Below are 18,363 nucleotides of genomic sequence, written 5' to 3' on the forward strand. Positions count from 1 at the left end.
GCGCTACTTTTTTTTTAAAACGTATTTTATTGGAGTAAGTTGATTTACAATGTTGTGTTAATTTCTGCTGTACAGCAAGGTGATTCAGTTATACATACGTATACATTCTTTTTCATATTCTTTTCCGTCATGGTTTATCCCGGGATACTGAATATAGTTCCCTGGGCTCTACAGTAAGACCTTGTTGTTTATCCACTCTCTATATAATAGTTTAGCATCTGCTAATCCCAGATTCCCAGTCCAGCCCTCCCCTCCCCCCTTCCCCTTGGCAACCACAAGTCTGCTCTCTATGTCTGTGAGTCTGTTTCTGTTTCATAGATAAGTTCACTTGGGTCATATTTTAGATTCCACATGTAAGTGATATCGTATGATATTTGTCTCTGTCTGACTTACTTCACTTAGTGTGATCATCTCTAGGTCCATCCATGTTGCTGCAAATGGCATTCTTTCATTCTTTTTTACGGCTGAGTCGTATTTCGTTGTATATATGTGCCACATCTTCTTTATCCATTCCTCTGTCAATGGGCATTTAGGTTGTTTCCATGTCTTGGCTACTGTAAATAGTGCTGCTGTGAACATTGGGGTGCATGTATCTTTTCGAATTATAGTTTTGTCTGCATATATGCCCCAGAGTAGGATTGCAGGATCATATGGCAGCTCTGTTTTTAGTTTGTTGAGGAACCTCCGTACCATTCTCCATAGTGGCTGCACCAATTTACATTCTGTGGGACTCTTTTGATCGTGCAAGCAGGTGCTGATAATAAGGCTGCCAAGACAAACAGTGTAACCTGGGCCTCTGCCCCCAGTAAACCTCACTCATAGGATCCAAAGGACCTTGGATTGTATTTGGAGTGAGCTGGGAAGGAACTGGAGCGTCTGAGCAGGAGGTTGACGTGGCCTACAGTTTGGTGGGGTCACTCTGGCTGCTGAACTGTGGGGGGAGAGGGGGGAGGCACAGGGGCCAGACGAGAGACGGTGGCCAGGACGAGGTGGAGGAAGTAGAGGTGTCGGAAGAAGTCAGACTTTGGGTAGCTTTTGAAGGCACAGATGACTGACTGGCCCTGCTGATGGATTGTATGTGGGGGAGAGGAATCAAGAATGATTCAAAGATTTCTGACCCCGGGCAGGTGGAAGGGTGGAGTTGCCGTTACTCAAATGGGGAGGACGGGGAGCAAGCAGGCTTGGCAGGAAACATCAAGAGTTTGGTTTCAGGCCTGCCGAGTTTGAGATGCCTCTCAGATCTCCAGGCAGGGGCGTGGGTGCGTAAATCAGAGACACAGATGTGGATTTCAGGGGGCGGGCAGGGGGCAGCTAGGGAAGTCACATCCACATGCAGCCGGGATACCCAAGGACCGGAGAGTGGGGGCATAGACAGGAAAGAGGATCGTCCAGACTGAGCCCCAGGGTGGCTTATCCAGCTGTGAAGTCAGGTGTCATGAGGGGCACTACTAGCAAGAGAACTGAGCAGTGGCCCGGAGGGAGGACACTGGGGCTTGCAGGGGTCATCGCTCTCTCTTGGTGAACCTCTGCACGCTGACATGGGGGAAAGTGGTGTTCACAGGCTACTTTCATCTTGGTAAAAACGTCTCTGTTCCACGCGGGGAGCCAAGGTGGGTGCCCGGGTGGGGCCTGGAGAAGGAAACAACCCAGGTCGCCCTGTAAAAACCGTGACTCCTTAGGGGTGGCGACTTACTTCCATTCCCAGGCCCGGCGACTCCACCCGCTTCCCAGAGCACCTGCCCTGGACCTCCTTCACCACGAGGTCTTCCCGGACCACCAGGATCCTCCTCTCTGAACTCCAGGGGCCTCGCCGTGCCCTGCGTGTGTGAAGCAGACTTGTGTCGTGGAAGCACAGGAGGCATCAGACCTGTGTGTGGAAGCGGAGCCCTCTGTGCGTTAGCAGCGCCGGCTGAGGCTCCTCCTTCCGACCTGGGCTGGGTCCTCTGCCTCCGTTTCCCCCTGGCCACGGCTCCTTAGCACCGCCGTCACCGGGCTGCTGGGAGGGTCGACCCGGCAGCGGTGAGACGACTGAGAACTTGGGAGCCCGACGGGTCTAGTTTGAATCCCAGTTTGGCCACTTATGGGATCTTGAGTAAATCGTGTAGACTCTTTATAAAGTTTTATTTTTACTTATTTATTTATTTTATGTGTTTATTATTTTGGGCTGTGTTGGGTCTTCGTTGCTGCGCGCGGGTTTTCTCTAGCTGCAGCGAGCGGGGGCTACTCCTCGTTGCGGTGCGCGAGCTTCTCACTGCGGTGGCTTCTCTTGTTGTGGAGCACGGGCTCTAGGCGCGTGGGCTTCAGTAGTTGTGGCGCATGGGCTCAGTAGTTGTGGCTCGCGGGCTCTAGAGCGCAGGCTCAGTAGTTGTGGCGCACGGGCTTAGTTGCTCGCGGCACGCGGGATCTTCCCGGACCAGGGCTCGAACCCGTGTCCCCTGCATTGGCAGGTAGATTCTCAACCACTGCGCCACCAGGGAAGTCCCATGTAGACTCTTTAAACCTCAGTTTTATTACTGGGAGAATGGGGAGAGAAATATTTACCTTACAGGGTTAGTGTATGTTGGAAATTAATGAATGAAACATGCCAGATGGGGTAAACAATTGGTAAATGGCAGCTGATACCGTGATGCCGAGGAAGCTGCCTGTTACCCCTTCTGCAGGGAGCAAATAGCTGGAAGTGACAGGGCTGGGGCTCGATTCCGGATCTTCCTGGCTCCCAAACTGGCTCTTCAACACAGAGCTGGGCAGAGCGGCTACGTGTACGTACTAGATGCTTAATAAATCCAGCTAATTGACTGCCTGCAGCTTCCGCTTTAATTCCACAGGTCTCTTTTTTTTTTTAGCTTCCTTCCCACTATGAACCATTTAGTGCAGCCCTCGCAATTCTAAGAAGCTGATCCAAGAAGCCACTTCAAAATAAATAAGAGACTGTGCCTTCTTTGTGCGAAGCCTGCATCTGTTTTTGTGTGCTGGTGAGCTCTGGGGAAACCTAGCGCAGTGCTCTGACCACTCTGGGGGATATTTGCATCTTACTCTTCAAATTGCCTACAACAGGCTCTTTGAAAGACGGGAAACATACTCCCCTAAGACCTGGGAATGCTAAACAGTTAATAGATCCCCAAGGGTCTTCTGGATTACTAGGATACCGACCGCTATCACGGGTCATTAAATATCAAAGTTTATGCTCAGGAGGCCAAAAAATAATCTAAGTTCTCAGTGCCTCACTTGTCTACACAAGTACCCCAGAAACCATTTAGGTATCACACAGGTAAAACGAGAGTTGCTCGGAGCAAAAGGTTGCGATCTCAAAGGTTGATCGCAGCGCGTGGCTCAGTGGTCGTGAGCCCCACCTCCGCGTCTTTGGAGCGTGCTTGTGGGCCTGGCTCCTTCTCCAAAGCTCTCTCTTTCACTTTCTCCTGTTTTGGGAAGGATCAGCGCCGTCCGTCTGTCCGATTTCGGGCACGAGTCCTTGAGTTCCTCTTTGGTTCCTGCTGGACCTTGATGTGTTGGTTCGCTGAGGTTCTTTAAGACACGTCGGGCACACGGATTCGGGTTGGGTGACCGTGCTTCTCAGCTCAGTATCCTCAGCAAAAAGCGGGTAGAGTGGAGCCTCACCTCACCTTCCGTAGTGCTCGCGGCCATCCTGGGACGTTCACCCTGGAAGTCTTTTTCTTGATTTGCCAGGGGAGCCCCTTAGACATCGTTGGCTTTCTACCCCTCCATGTGTCCTTGATGTGGGGGAATTTCAAAACATCGCTCGCCTCGCAGTGATTCTGTGCTGCCCCCTCTTGTATGGTTTGGGCCGGCTGTCTCTCTGTCCAGCATGGCCTGTGCCTCAGGGGGAGGAGAGTGCTGGGGAAATGGTGAGGGGCGGCGGGGGGGCGGGGGGCGCGGGCGAGGGCACAGCATGGGGTACAGGGTCTCGGAATGAACTTTATCCTCTCGAGCTATTTGTGCATCTTTGGCCAGATTCCTGTTAACCCAGCTATAGATAGGCTAGATCGAGTTGTATAGATCAGTCCTGCCTGGTCATTTCACCAGTGAGTTTAGCAAATCTGGTGAGGCTAAGACAATGGCGATCTGTGAAACCGATAATTTAGTGTCAAATAAACAATGTGACTGTCTGGCCTGGGTTTCCAGGAAAGATGAACTGTTGCAGACATGCTATTGCCTTGGTCAGACCACATAGCCGGACTTTGGGTTCAGAAAATGTGGTCACTGACACATCAAATAACCAGTTGACTTCATCAAATTTTCACTCTCCTATTTATTGCCCTTTTCTCTGTAGACCTAGAGCTGGTGTTTGACTGTTTGGGATGTAAAGACCATATACTAATAGTTTAATCAGCCATCCTAGAGGGCAACGTTTCATTGCATTTGTGTGCGTGTGTTTTTTTTTTTTTTTTTTTGGCTGCGCCGCACAGCATGTGGGATCTTAGTTCCCCGACCAGGGATCGAACCTGTGCCCCCTGCAGTGGAAGCACAGAGTCCTAACCACTGGGCCGCCAGGGAAGTCCTCATTGCATTTGTGAAGCTAAGAACAGCCCGGTAGGGATTCTCTTATGGTATTTAGCTCAGTAGCATTGGCACTAACGTAGATATTTTAACAACTACGCTGTAGTCCAATGAGCAGAGTCTTATGTGTGAAGGTAGAAAACAGACATAACATCAACCGAGCTGACCGTCACTGCTTCTGCCTGGCTCCTTTCCTACCAGGTCTAAATTCCTCCCTATTCTCAGCTATACTTACCTTTGCTTGTTTATTTTAAAAAGGGGTCGTGGGGCTTCCCTGGTGGCGCAGTGGTTGAGAGACAGCCTGCCGATGCAGGGGACGCGGGTTCATGCCCCGGTCCGGGAAGATCCCACGTGCCGCGGAGCGGCTGGGCCCGTGAGCCATGGCCGCTGAGCCTGCGCGTCCAAAGGGTATTTTTTTCCTTCCACGTAGAATGTTGATAGATAACCTGGCAAAGGAGTATTTAATGTGCTTGTGGATATTTCTGTATACGTGGATTAAGTATTTCTTAATAAAGGTGCTTAGAGGACAAACTGTGGTAAAAACAAGGAAAGTTTTTTCAATGAAATCATTGGTCGTTCGTTGAACACCTTCGTTTTTTTAATGCCATAAGTTTATTTACAAGCGTATCTAGTACAGTCGGATTTGTTCCTTAAAGTAGCTTTTCTTTTGAACTTTACTACAGCCACTTATTAGATCACATACAGTAAGTCCTTCAAGTTGTGAACCTTCAAGTTCACAATACGCTCCTTCAGGTTGTGAACTGTCAAAGATGCAAACGTGCGTTCGCGTGTCCAGTCACGTAAGTCAGTTCACGCGTCTGGCGTACGTTGTCACGTGTGTGCATCCCCCACAAGCGGCTGTGCTTTTGTGTACTTTACCGTACAGTAAGTACTGTATAGAGTACAGTAGTACAGTGTCTTTATTTCCAGCCCAGAACCTGTGCCTTCGGCGTCAGGCGTGAGTGACGCTGCAGCTTCCTCCGTCTCCTGTCGCTGGCGATCCTTCGGCTCCACCGTCTCCCGCCCCCTCCCCCTCCCCGGTCAGTAACTCTTCCTGCCTGTTCACTGACGGCAGCCCCCGTGTGCCAGCTGTCGTGCTGGTGCCACTGTACCTTTCAAGGTCCTGTACTGTAAGATTAAAAATGCTTTCTTTTCTGTGTTTGTTTTTTATGTATTACTTGTGTGAAAAGTGTTATAGACCTATCACAGTACAGCACTATAGAGCCGATCGTGTTAGTTGGGTACCTAGGCTAACTTTGTTGGACTTAGGAACGTGCTCTCGGAATGGATCTCGTTCGTATGTAGGGGGCTTACTGTACTGGAAAACATTCCATACAGAAGTAAGCTTGAGTAAACATTTGAGTGTTATGCGTTATAATATACCAAGCTTATTTTATCTTATTTATTTTAAAATTTTTAAAATATTTATTTATTTATTTGGCTGCACTGGGTCTTAGTTGTGGCACGAGGGATCTTTGCTGCAGCATGTGGACTCTTCGTTGCGGCACGCGGGCTCCTTAGTTGTGGCATGAGAACTCTTAGTTGCGGGATGCGAGATCTAGTTCCCTGACCGGGAATCGAACCTGTGCCCCCCTGCATTGGGAGTGCAGAATCTTACCCACTGCGCCACCAGGGAAGTCCCATACCAAGCTTATTTTAAACGCAGATATTGCTTTAATGGAGTTGAGTATTTTAAACTGAAGTTTTCAGTTTGTGGGTCTCCCACCTGGCGGGTATGGGATTTGATTACGTTGTGAAAGTGCCCCTCCTACCATCTCATTGTGGCTTCTTTGTTTTTGGATATAGAACATCTCTTTTGGTAGGTTCCAGTCTTTTTTGCCGATGGTTGTTCAGCAGTTAGTTGTGATTTGGGTGTTTTCGTGAGAGGAGGTGAGCTCGGTGGAGCCCTTCTACTCCACCATCTCGTCTCAAAGGAAACCGAACATCTTCATACTTAAAGCTGCGGCTGAAGGGGGTCGGAGGTGCATGTGGCACAGCTCTGCTGCAGGGCTCTGAGGCCTGCCTTTATACGCTCACAGCTTCTACATCGAGAGCTGGTCAGGACCCAAATGGGCAAGCTCTCCAATACCCAGAGAAACGTGCTCTCCAGGCTGCTTTAGACCATGGCCCTTTCCTCAGGAGGGGCCACACTCAGTCTCAGGGTCACAGACCACAAAGTGCTGTCACACACACACACACCCCCGCCGGTCCTGCTGTACATCTCGCGCCAGGCTCATCACAGGGGACAGCCATGTTAGTCCTGCTGTCTGGACGGAAGATCCTGATCTGGAAGAGAGGAGACCTGGGTTCTCGTGCCGGCTCTGCCTCCAACTTGCTTTGTGACCTCAGACAGTGACCTCGGTCTTCGCGCCGTCAGTTTTCTTTATGTAGAATGTAGGGGGCTGCAGTGATGATTTCTAAGCTCCCCTCGACTGCAGCGCTTACAATTTTTTTTTTTAATCAAGGTTAAAATGAACTGATGAAGTGTTACTTTCAAAGGCTCTGACAGATGATGGTTTTACCTCTCTTCCCAAGAACTGTGTTTTGAACATTGTGTGTCCGTATGAGTCTGGAATTTACTTTTCCTGAGGATATTCTAGATAATCAACTCTCCCATCTTCCCCTTATTCTGTAAAGTCTTCTAAGTATTATAGAACCAACTCTGTGTGTCTGTGTCTTTCATACTTTCAGCTATATCTGCATTTTATGTGCCCCTGCTTAAAAAATAGGACTCTCAGACAAGTCCTACTTTTGTTTTAGGAATAATGGTCAATTACTGAGTTCAGCTGTTTTCACACGGAAGACCCAGAAAATCGCCATGATTTTCACGTGGAGGGAGGGAGCAGTCTCCCCTCCACCTGTTCTTCTAGAGGAACTGCAGGGGTCTCAACCTCACTGCCCGCAGCACGCCCCCCCTTCCCCACCGGAGGGACACTCGGCCCAAGCTGAGGCCACTCGGGCCTCTTCCATGGGAATTTGTATTCTGAGTAGAGACACACACAGATATTTGGAGTATCTCTGGCCGGCTGGTGAGGTCTCCATCACTGCCCTGGTTCTTGGCCTTTCTGGAGCCTGGTTGTGCGCTTCTTGCTGATTCTGTGAGCCACGCTGTAGTCTCTCCCCAAATTGCCTTTCGTCCAAATTAGGAAGGAGGAGGGGAAAGGAATGAAGACAGGCAGGCAGGCCCCTGATGCTAATTGAACAGATTATCTTGAGTGAAGGGCCAGTTTTGCTACTTCTTGATTTTGGCTCCCAGCCTGTTACAGGTGTGGTCCCACTACGCGTTACCAGTAAGCAGCTGGCAGCCCTCAACGACTCGCTGCGGGAGTTCGAGACATCCAAAGTGGTTCACACCGCACTGTCCTATGTTGGCGTCACAGAAATGTCAGCCTGCGTCCACAGGTTCCCAGTGTTTACTCTAAGCTCCTGTACCTGTCTCCTTGAGGACGGGTAGCCCCCAGTTCGTGGACCCGTGTTGGCACTGGGCTGGAGTTCTAGGGGCCCAGGTAACTTAGCCTCTCTCGGAAGCTGGGATGTGTTGAAACCGCTCATTTCCGCAGAGGCTAGTGGACTAGGACGTCGCTGTCCGTGCGCAGGGCCCCAGCCTGGGCACCCTCGGAAGTTCTGCTCTCCCTCTTGACTGGTTGGCTGGGAGGCCCCAGCCCGCGTCCACCCACGGTCCACAGGCTTCCTGCATCCTCAGGTGGACACGAGGTTTCCCACCATGTCTCTGCCATGAGGGCAGCAGCCTGGCCCCCCTTGGCCTGTCTCTGGAAGAATGGACAAAGTTTGTAGCAGTTTAAAAGAGAGCACCTTCCCAAAAGAAGAGAATGCAGGGATTCGAACGGACACTTGCCCACCCATGTTCACAGCGGTGTTATTCACAGTAGCCAAAGGCGGAAACAACCCACGTGTCCATCGACAGACGAACGGACAAACACAGTGTGGTCCATCCATATGATGGGATATGGTTGGGCCTGGAAGAGGAAGGAAATTCTGACACATGCTACCACACGGATGAACCTTGAAAACATTAAGTGAAAGAAGCCAGACCCAAAGGCCAAATATTGTATGATTCTACTTCTCTGAGGTGTCTAGTGGTCAGATTCATAGAGACAGGAAGTAGGGCGGTGGCTCTAATTCCTGCTGATTTACGCAGTGTGAATGTAATGACGAGACCTGGTTCCTGCCAGCGCGGTGCTACCTCTCAACCCTCTCCTAGACTGAGCTCAGCAGGATCCTTCCCCAGCCAGGCTCCCTGCAGCCCACTGAACCCAGCAGCCACGAGAGAGCACGGTGCTGTGATGCTCTGAGCCTCAGGCCCAGAATCAAAGGCCTCGGCTCTAGCCCGGTCTTAACCCTGACTCCCCTTTGACGGTAGACGAGTCCGTTCTCTTATCTGTGGGTCTCTGTATCCCCGTCAGCAAAATGGACTTGACTCTAGGATTGGGATAAAATATAAGAGAGAGCTTGGACATGAAGGCATTGGATGGATGGATCGTGGTAGGATGCTGCTGCCTCGGGGCTGGGGGCTAACACAGGACGCCGGCCTCTCCGTCCTAGGTGTGGTCTCGCCCGTGAGCTTCTGCTAGTGTGATATTCTGGAGGAACGCAGCGCCCAGGTCCTCGGCTGGAGACCAGAGCTACTACCGGGCATGCCTCCCAGTCTCACGCTTGGCCCTCCTTCCCCAGGACAGGTTACGACAACCTCAGCTTGGCTTTGGCACGTCAGCTCCATCAGACCTCACCAGCTAGCGGCTGGCAGCCTTCAGATCAGATCCTTCGTCTTCCTTGTTCTCAAGGCTGATGGAGAAGAGAGAAGGGTTCAGCTTGAATGAGTACATTGTTCTCAGTGGAGACATCAGGGGAGAGAGGCCTGGGGGTTGGCGGCTCTAGGTCCCAAACCTAGTCCCTGTGTGGCCCTAGAAAACTTTCTTGGCCCCGGGGTGCCTCTCTCTTCCTGCTTCCTTTGGATTCCATTGTTTCCTCGCTCAACAAACAAAAAGGTCTGTACTAGATACCTGTTAAGAAATATTTTTTTGTTTTAAAAGAGTCAGACGATGGGACTTCCCTGGCGTGGAATGAGTCAGATGCCCTGGGTTTGAGAATCCCAGCTCTATTTTCTAAGGGTTCTGAGGTCTTGATCAGATTGTACTCTCCAAACTGCCCAGGGTCTCAGTTTTCTCACCTGTAGAATAGGAAGAATATTAACACCATCCTGAAAGGATTGTATGAAGATTAAACTAGACAATGCCTGTCCGGTGCTTAGCACAGGCCGGCCTGGGCAAGTGCACACGTGTTAGCTGTGATGGCCACCCTGTTACGTGCACAGGGTACCAGCCTGCTGCTGGGTGGGGCGGGTTAATGGGTGGACGGGGGCTTTGTGCTTACAAAGTGCTGCGCCCCTTCCCGGTCCCCTCTGGCATTTCACTATGGTCTCCCCACGGTCTTCGTACTTAACTTTGCTGTCTCATGTTTCCCACTTCTCCCCTCCCGTGTCTCTCGTTAGTTGGCTGGGTGACGCGCTCTTCCTTTTTATTTTTAAAATTTTTAAAAATAATTTTATTTATTTATTTTTGGCTGCGTTGGGTCTTCGTTGCTGCTCCTGGGCTTTCTCTAGTTGCGGCGAGCAGGGGCTGCTCGTCATTGCGGTGCGCGGACTTCTCATTGTGGTGGCTCCTCTTTGTTGCGGAACGTGGACCCTAGGCGCGCAGTCTCAGTAGTTGCAGCTCGCGGGCTCGGTAGTTGTGTCATGGGCTTAGTTGCTCCGCGGCATGTGGGATCTTCCCGGACCAGGGCTCGAACCCATGTCTCCTGCATTGGCAGGTGGATTCTTAACCACTGCGCCACCAGGGAAGTCCCTCTCTCTTCATTTTTAAAGGCACATTCCCAGTGGAATCTCCACTCCCCCCTCCCCCAGTCTTTTTTCCAGCGTTCAGTTTAACTATGGAAAGTAGCCCTCCCACCTCCATCCAGTCAGGAAAGAGAGTTCTGGGATCTGGGGCCTCCACTTCTCCATCCTTCCACCTGGAAAGGAGCGGGGGCAAGAGCGTGGGCTTTGACTAGCTGCTGGGCCATTGTCCGCCGCGGCTCCAAACCCCAGAGCTTCGGTGGGCTGCGTCAGGTCTTCAGGTGGGTCCTGGTGGCCTTTCTGCTGGGATGACTCCAGGGCCATCTTCTGGAACCAGGGTTTTCTTCTCTGTGTGTTGCTTCTCCAAAACTCTGGGATCTTGGAGACCAGTTCTCTGGTCCCAGAAAATGTTTGCAGAGCACTTTGTCTGAGGTTTCCTGCAAGTCTGGAAAATCATCACAGCATCACACCATCGGCATCTGTCTGGTGAGCTCAGCGGCCTGAGGTGCGGCTGTCTGTTGCCTAAAGCAGGAATGGCTTGTGCGTGCCCTGCACGGGGCGCGGCGTGGGCCCAGAGCACATGCACGAGGCCACAGTCACATGTATCCCTTCATTCAACACGACGCCCACCCCAGGTGTGCCGGGAGTGGATGGAGCTGAATGTCTCCTTTTGTACCTTCCTCCCCATTGCAGCAGTTAGCGGAGCTCTGAGTATACAACAGGCGCTCAGTAAGTGCCTGGAGATTGGTTGGTTCATTGATTCATGCATTCACTCTTCCCAGCCTGCCATTGCTTACCCTTGACCGCCACTGAACCTCCTCTGTGAAAGACTCCAGGGGGGAACGGATCGCCCCGCTGCTCCTCCACGTCCAGAAACTTGTCTGTGTCCCAGTCCAGCGGTGTGACTGGACAAGAGAGTCTGACCCATGGGGTCCTTGCCCAGGTCCACCCGAGGATTAAAGCACCTCTTCGGTGGGCATGGACCAGTTTTAGAGATCCTGGACCCTGTTACCTCTAGATTTTCCTGAAACCATCCCATTTCATCCGGGGTCTTCGTCAAAATTCCCCATGGACAGCACTGTGTTTGTGGCTCTGACTGTCCTGTCGTGACCCGGATGAGTACATGGGGCCTGAAAGGTTGTGGGGTTTGTTTTGTTCTTTGTCGCGATGATGGTGATGATGACGATATCCTGGCGGTGCCTTGGGGCCTGGCCAGACCTTCGGGGGCCTCGGCGGGTCGATCCACGTCTCGGGGGGTGGGAAGTCACAGAGCGGGGCTGGGTGCAGGCCTCACCCACCCCCTTAAAGTCTCACGCGCAGATCTGGATGTCCGGGCGGCGGGACACAAGCAGCAGGGCTGAAGTGCACAAGCTCGTCCCGGGCACAGCTCCGACGCCCGCCGTTGGGCCCCCTCGGTTGGCAGCCGGCAGGGCGGTGGGCACGGCCCCTTGCGTCTCGCTGATGAGCCCCGGCCTGCCCTGCTGTGGCCCCAGCCCCACGGCAGCTCAGGGCGGGCTCGGCAGGGAGCTGGGGGTGGCTGGGTATTCTGCTCTGAGCCTAGGAGCCGGTGGGCAGCGGGGAGAGGCTCGTCGGGGCCCTTTCTGTATTTCTGCTCATCAAATCACAGAGTGGCTGGGGAGACCTCGGGACCCCACCCGTCTCCCGCCCTGCACACCCTCCACCCCGTACCTGTGCTACGAGGGAGTGTGAGACGGAGCTGGACCCACACCTAGGACCCTCCTTGGGGCCCACCCTGCTCCAGACCCGCGGCTGCATGGTTCACCCTCGTGTCGAGAAGGAGGAGGCTCAGAGGCCGGGGCGAGGGCGGCAGGCCTGCCCGCAGGTGCTTTCGCCCAGTTTTCCAGCTGTTTGGGGGTGTTTGGGTCTCCATGCACCCTCTTGCTCCTATTTGGCTTATGTGGGGAGGTGTTATTGGCGTTACTGGTGTTAGAGGGAGTGGGGAGCTAGTCTGTGGGGTGTCGGGGGCGGGTGTGGGCGGGTGAGCAGGAGGTAATCGGGGAGGGATGGGCCGGTGACTCAGGTGTGCCTGACACCAGGTGACGAGGAGGTGGCATAGCTGGACCAGGTTCTCAAGTCTGTTCCGTAGAGAGGCATGGAATTCAGGACACAGCATTCAAATCTGTCACTTACTATCTCTGGGACTTTCAGTGAGATTTTTATCCTCTAAGCCTTATTTGCCTATAGGGTTGTTGTACTAAATAAAATCATCTATATTTCATTTACTATAAATATAAGTATATGCCCGGCACGTAAATGTTAAGGTTACATTAATAATAGTCCCTCCTGCATCACGTTTTCTGGGGTGTCACGGCTGGAAGGGAAAGGCCGTGTCTTTGCTGTCAGAGATTCTGGTTTTGCCTTAGAGACTCTCTCCCGGGTGACAGTCCCTGGCTTCATCCCTGACCGTGCCACCTCGGGTTTCTGGTGGCGTCCAGGCCCTGCTGGCGTCCAGCCACGGCAGCTTTGCTCTGCGGAGCCCACGTGACTGGCCCTCGGGTGCACTCCAAGGTCAGAGCCTTGCTTTTTCATCCCAGGACTCCGTGCTGGTTCCTGGCCTTTGTGGAGCCGTGCCCGGGTGTCATGACCTCCTGTTCCCTGGACAACCTGCTGTTCTCTGGTGGGACAAGGGCTCTGTCTCTGCTCACCTCCTCTGGGGTTCACAACCTTTTCTCTCTACAGACGCTGAGCTTCTTAGCAGATCGTCTGCGTTCACCCCAGATCTTTGGGTCCTTTATACCTATGGAGCCTGTGGGACCAGCCCTCCTGGCTTGTCCTTGAACCCCACCTTCCTACAGCCCTTGAGGGTGCAGGCCTTCCCCTCTTGCAAAGTGCGTCTTAGGGCAGGTGGGAGCCCTTTCCAGCGGAGCCCTGCCCAAGCTGGAGATGGAGCTTCAGAAACACCACGTTCGTTGCACCCCCTCCCCGCCATGCTTCCACTTCTCTCTTGGGCATTCCTCTCAGCCCTGCCTCTCTGACACCCGTCCTCCCCATCTCAGTAAGCACAACTCCAGCCTTCCAACGGCCAGGGCAGAAATCTTGAATCATTCTTGATTCCTCTCCCCATGTCCAGTCTGTCAGCTGAAACTTCACAATCTCTCCAAAAATCTGTCTGAGCAGCCAGGGGCTGCCTTTCCCCCTTGTGTGAATGTGCCTGTGGACCACGTGACACATCAGCAAGAGAATCAGACCAGAGATCAGGAGAAACGAATGCAAGTTTCACATCTGCGATGCTGTGACCCACCCTAAACTAATGAGCTGCAACGTGTTAATTGCTTGCTGTGTTCCAAGAGCTGAGTCCTTAACGTGGATTATCTTATTCACTGTGTGACTTCACTTCTCTGTTTCCTCATCTCTAAAGAAGACGACAGCAGTTCACAGGGAGTTGGTGAGGATGCAGGGAAATAATGTAGGTGAGAGGTTTTTTTTTTAAAAAAGCAGCAAGGGAGACTTCCCTGGTGGGCGGCGCAGTGGTTAAGAGTCCGCCTGCCGATGCAGGGGACACGGGTTCGAGCCCTGGTCCGGGAGGATCCCACATGCCGCGGAGCAACTAAGCCCGTGCGCCACAACTACTGAGCTGCACTCTACAGCCCGCGAGCCACAACTGCTGAGCCCGCGTGCCACAACTACTGAGCCCGTGCGCCACAACTACTGAAGCCCATGTGCCTAGAGCCTGTGCTCCGCAACAAGAGAAGCCACAGCAATGAGAAGCCCGTGCACTGCAACGAAGAGTAGCCCTCGCTCGCCGCAACTAGAGAAAAGCCCGCGCAGCAATGAAGACCCAACGCAGCCAAAAATAAAATAAATAAATTTCTTTAAAAAAGTAACATCTGAAAAAAAAAAAAAAAAAAAAAAGCACCAAGGGCTGTACTTATGCTGTATTTTCACCAAAGAGCCAAAGAGATGCTCTTCAGGCCTTCGAAGAGTCCGCGTTGCACAGAGGAGAGATGTTGGCAGAGTTCCGGCTGATGGTGAATTTGATAGCCCAGCTTTGTGAGGGCAGAATGTGAGGCCCACGGTGGTGCTTTATCTGTCACCTGAGATCGGGGTGTCTGTCTCCTGGCACAAATGTGACACCTGTTGCAGGAGAAAGGGGCTCTGGCAGCTGGCGCTCTGGCCGGGAGCAGGAGTTCACTTACCCGAGGGCAGGTGACAAGTGTCAATAGTTAAATCAGCACATTCTTTAGCTTCTGGTTCCCCCAGGGGGCTAAGAGGGGCCGGGATACCTCCGGCAGGGTTAACACAGCGGACAAGCTGCACACACTGCCTGCCGCCTACTACGCACTCAGTGACTGTTAACGGGGATGGGAGGGTAGGTGGGTGATGGGAGGGGCGCAGAGAACAGCCGGGCAGCAGAGAGGAAGCGCTGTCTGTCACCCCCACCACTGAGTCGCTGCTGCCCATGGTCCTCTTGCTTCTCTGCACAGAGGAGAGAGGCGGCGACTGGCCGTTTCCGGTTTTTATAACATTCTCGAGGTGCTGGGACTCACATCTTCTGACGCCCAAGTCCAAAACCCTGAACCCAGACGTTGTTGGGGGACGGGGTGCTAGTTGTGTCTGACACGCACAGCATTTAATCCTCTCGTCAGGGGCAGGGGTCTTATCTCCACCAGCCAGAGAGGTAAGACCAGAGAGGTTCGGTTACTTGCTCAAGCGGTTACCATTTATAATGGTGGCCATCCGTGGACATCTTCCTGTCTCCAAGCCTTCTTCTCTTTTCCACACTGTGAAGTCTGCAAAGGGCGTTTCCTGCTCCTTGAATTGCTAAAGACTGGGCTGTTGACTGTCTTGCTCCAGGCAATTTCAAAGCCATCCAGACGCACCTGTGACCTGGGCAGGGCCTGGTTAGGTTTAACCACTGACCTCCCCTCCCTTCCGCGGATTTGTCCTTGTTTACTGGGAGAGCCACCTCTTACCCTCTTTTAAAGAGAAATAGAGGCAGGCACAAGTTAAAGGTGACGGACAGGTTTAATCCAGTACTATCACAGTGTGGGAAAGAGACTGAGGTATAGAGCTGAGCTCAGTTCCAAAGGCAGCCAGGGATTTACAGCCCACAAGCAGCGTGAGGGGTCAGTGGATGGAGAATTACCATGAGGAGACATCAGGGTAGGGGGTTCTTGCTAGCCCGGCCTAGCAGCATCCTGGCTACCTGATTGGGTTCAGGTATCAAGGGTGGAGGGTTTTGTAAACAGAGTTAACAGGATTCTTCCTAAAATCTGGGCTGGGCAGGCCAAGGACAGGGCCCAAGGACCACGGCCTAGTCGCAAGGAGTGCTCAGAGGAGCCCTTCCGAAGTTTGGTCCAGGAGAGAGTATTCCTTGTCACTTCCCAGGAAACGCGAGGACACGGCATGGTGGAGACCACGGGGAGAGTCCATTGACCTTGGGGTGACTTGTCTCACCTTCCAGGAGTCAAAGAATTTGGCTGGCACTGAAAACTAGTGTGTGGGAAAGAACGTGCCTGGAAGACACGCCGGAACTCCCTCGGATGCGGCAAATTGCATTTTTAGGGTTATATCCTCACAACCTTGTCTACAAGTAGGTCGTTTTCAGCCACAGAGCAAAGTCAAGGAAGAGGTGACCCAGTCATTCTGAGGCAGAAGCAAGGCAGCGCCTCCCCTCCCCTCCCACGGTGCAACTCACTTGTCCCCCAGGCCGCTGAGCCTCCAGCTACTAACCCACAGCCCCCCCGGGCCTGGGCAGGGTTGGGGCTCCTTTGTTAGCAGTGTCTTAGCCGGGTTATAGCACAGGAACACCAGGCAGGAAGGTAGGGCTGGGTCTGGGAACATTCTTTCTCTTTCTGTCACCCTCCCTCCCTCACCCTCACGTCACCGCACTGGCTCCGGGATCCTCTTCCCCAGAACATCTCTCTGCGTCGAACTAGTCTGACCTGTTTCTGCCTGCCAGCTGGCCAGCCATGGAAACAGCAGAGACCTTGATGGCAGCAGGATAAACCTGCGGAAGTGCCGATAAACATAACACGAGTGGACGGTTAATGTCTGCGCGGAAACCCAGGGGCACAGACCCCCAGCGGACGCCTCTGCCCCCGGGTCTCCTCCAAGTCCACACCACACAGCATCCACAGGAGAAAATGTAGGCGGGAAGAGGAAATGCTGGCTCCTGAGGCAGACAGGCCCTCCGTTCCGACGCCGGCTTCGAAACAGCGGACTCTGTGACCTCCAGCCCTGGGCTTCTCTTTCCCCATCTGTGAAGTGGGGGTAATCAGACCTGGCCCAGGTGGGATCATGCCTGCGAGGTGCTGAGTAAACCCTGTGGAGCACCCAGCGTGTAACTGGGTAAGAAAAGCTCCCCCGCCGCGCCCCACGTTCCACCCAGCCTGCTGGAGGTATTCCCACACGCGCACTCTGGCAAAGCACTGATGTCCACCTCCTGTGGCCGATCCCTGTGGGCTGTGCTCTTTCCTCTGTGTCTGGCTGGCTGGCTGTGCCTCTGCTGGTGCCCGCCTGGGGGTCCGAGGCTGATTCTGCTTCCAGGCATCTCCTGGCCCACGGTGGCCAGCGGTGCCAGTCTGACTCCCGGGCAGCGCCCACGGCAGTGTCCTGGGGGCATCCCGATGAAGCTGTTGGAGAGCTTTCTGCGCTTTGGCAGCCCAGTGGGTTCCATCTGAACGCTTGGCTTCTAGCCTTAGCTTTGTCACTGCAGTGGTCCTACCTGATCCATGATTTCACTTTCAGTGGTTCCTGTTACCCAAGGTCAACCAGGGTCTGAAAATCTTAAATGGGAAATTCTAGAAATAAACAATTCATAAGCTTTCACGTGTGTACCGTTCTGATCGGCATGATGAAATCTCACACTTTCCTGCTCCATCTTGCCCAGGAAGTGAGTCACCCGCTTTCTGCAGCCCCTCCCACCGTTAGTCATGTAGTAGCTGTCTCGGTTACCAGATGCACTGTCCTGGCATCGCAGTGCTTGTGTTCAAGTGACCCTTATTTTACTTAATACTGTCCCCACAGTGCAACGGCAGCGATGCTGGAAATTCACATTTGCCAAAGGAAAGCCATAAGGTGCTTCTTTTAAGTGAAGAGGTGAAACTTAAAGAAAGAAAAAACTGTGTGCTAAGGTTGCTAAGACCTACGGCAAGAGCGAATCTTTTCTTCGTGAAATTGTGAAGAAGGGAAGAGAAATTTTTGCTGGTTTTGCTGTCACACCTCAAACTGCGAGAGCTACAGCCACAGTGAATGATAAGTGCTCCATTAAGACGGCAGAGGCATTCAATTTGTACAATAAAATATTTTGAGAGAGACTCATTCACATAACTTTTATTACAGTATATTGTTATAACTGTTCTATTTGATTTTTAGTTAACATTATTAATCTCTCACGGTGCCTAATTTGTAAATTAAACTTAATCATAAGTATGTATGGGAAAAAACATCGTATATATGGGGTTCGGTACTATGTGTGGTTTCAGGCATCCACTGGGGGTCTTGAGCGTATCCCCTGTGGACAAGGGGGTCAACTGTGTTTGCTAAGTGACTCCAGATAGCTGGGCTTCCATTTCCTGACCTGAAATGAGGACTAGGTGGACTTGAAGGCCCCTCCCAGCTCTTGGTGGCCTGTGACTCTGCCTTACGGTTCCACAAGGTCTCCATCCTGCCCGAGCGTCCCCCTGACCTGTGGGCAGCCCCGGCCCCCAGTGGACACAGCAGCGCTGACCACTGAGCTCTGATTCGCCCCCCGAACCCTCGGCGGCTCCTTTGCCCCTTTGCGTGGCTGTGAATGCACGTGCGTCTCCCTCATTCTCACCGTGGTTTGGCTGTTACCTTCCCAGATGTGTGAAAGCCGACCGGCTCCAGGGCCTCAGGGCACAGATGTCAGCCATCACACACAGCCTCTAGATGCATCCAGGAGGAGCTGGGCCTCGAATCTCATATCTCCAGCTGTTTATAATTCTGACAGGCGAACGCCAAGTCCTGGCCCACGGTCTCCTGGCGCCCCCAGCTCTGGGTCCATCCAGCAG

The 18,363-nt window shown here is 52.8% G+C and overlaps 1 protein-coding gene across 1 annotated transcript in view; it reads left to right on the plus strand.

Annotated features, from left to right (window-relative positions):
- Positions 1-7,771: 7,771 nt before the first annotated feature.
- Positions 7,772-18,363, plus strand: part of B4GALNT3 (beta-1,4-N-acetyl-galactosaminyltransferase 3) — a gene marked incomplete at its 5' end in the record, with an annotated part of 32,375 nt that continues 21,783 nt past the window's right edge. The window contains 3 exons of the mRNA XM_055083027.1: positions 7,772-7,899; positions 9,208-9,238; positions 9,425-9,521. Of these exons, the coding sequence (XP_054939002.1) occupies positions 7,772-7,899; positions 9,208-9,238; positions 9,425-9,521 (256 nt within the window). The remainder of the gene's footprint in view (positions 7,900-9,207; positions 9,239-9,424; positions 9,522-18,363) is intronic.

This window comes from Physeter macrocephalus, unplaced genomic scaffold (assembly GCF_002837175.3).
Source record: "Physeter macrocephalus isolate SW-GA unplaced genomic scaffold, ASM283717v5 random_486, whole genome shotgun sequence".
In the NCBI taxonomy this organism is placed as follows: domain Eukaryota; kingdom Metazoa; phylum Chordata; class Mammalia; order Artiodactyla; family Physeteridae; genus Physeter; species Physeter macrocephalus.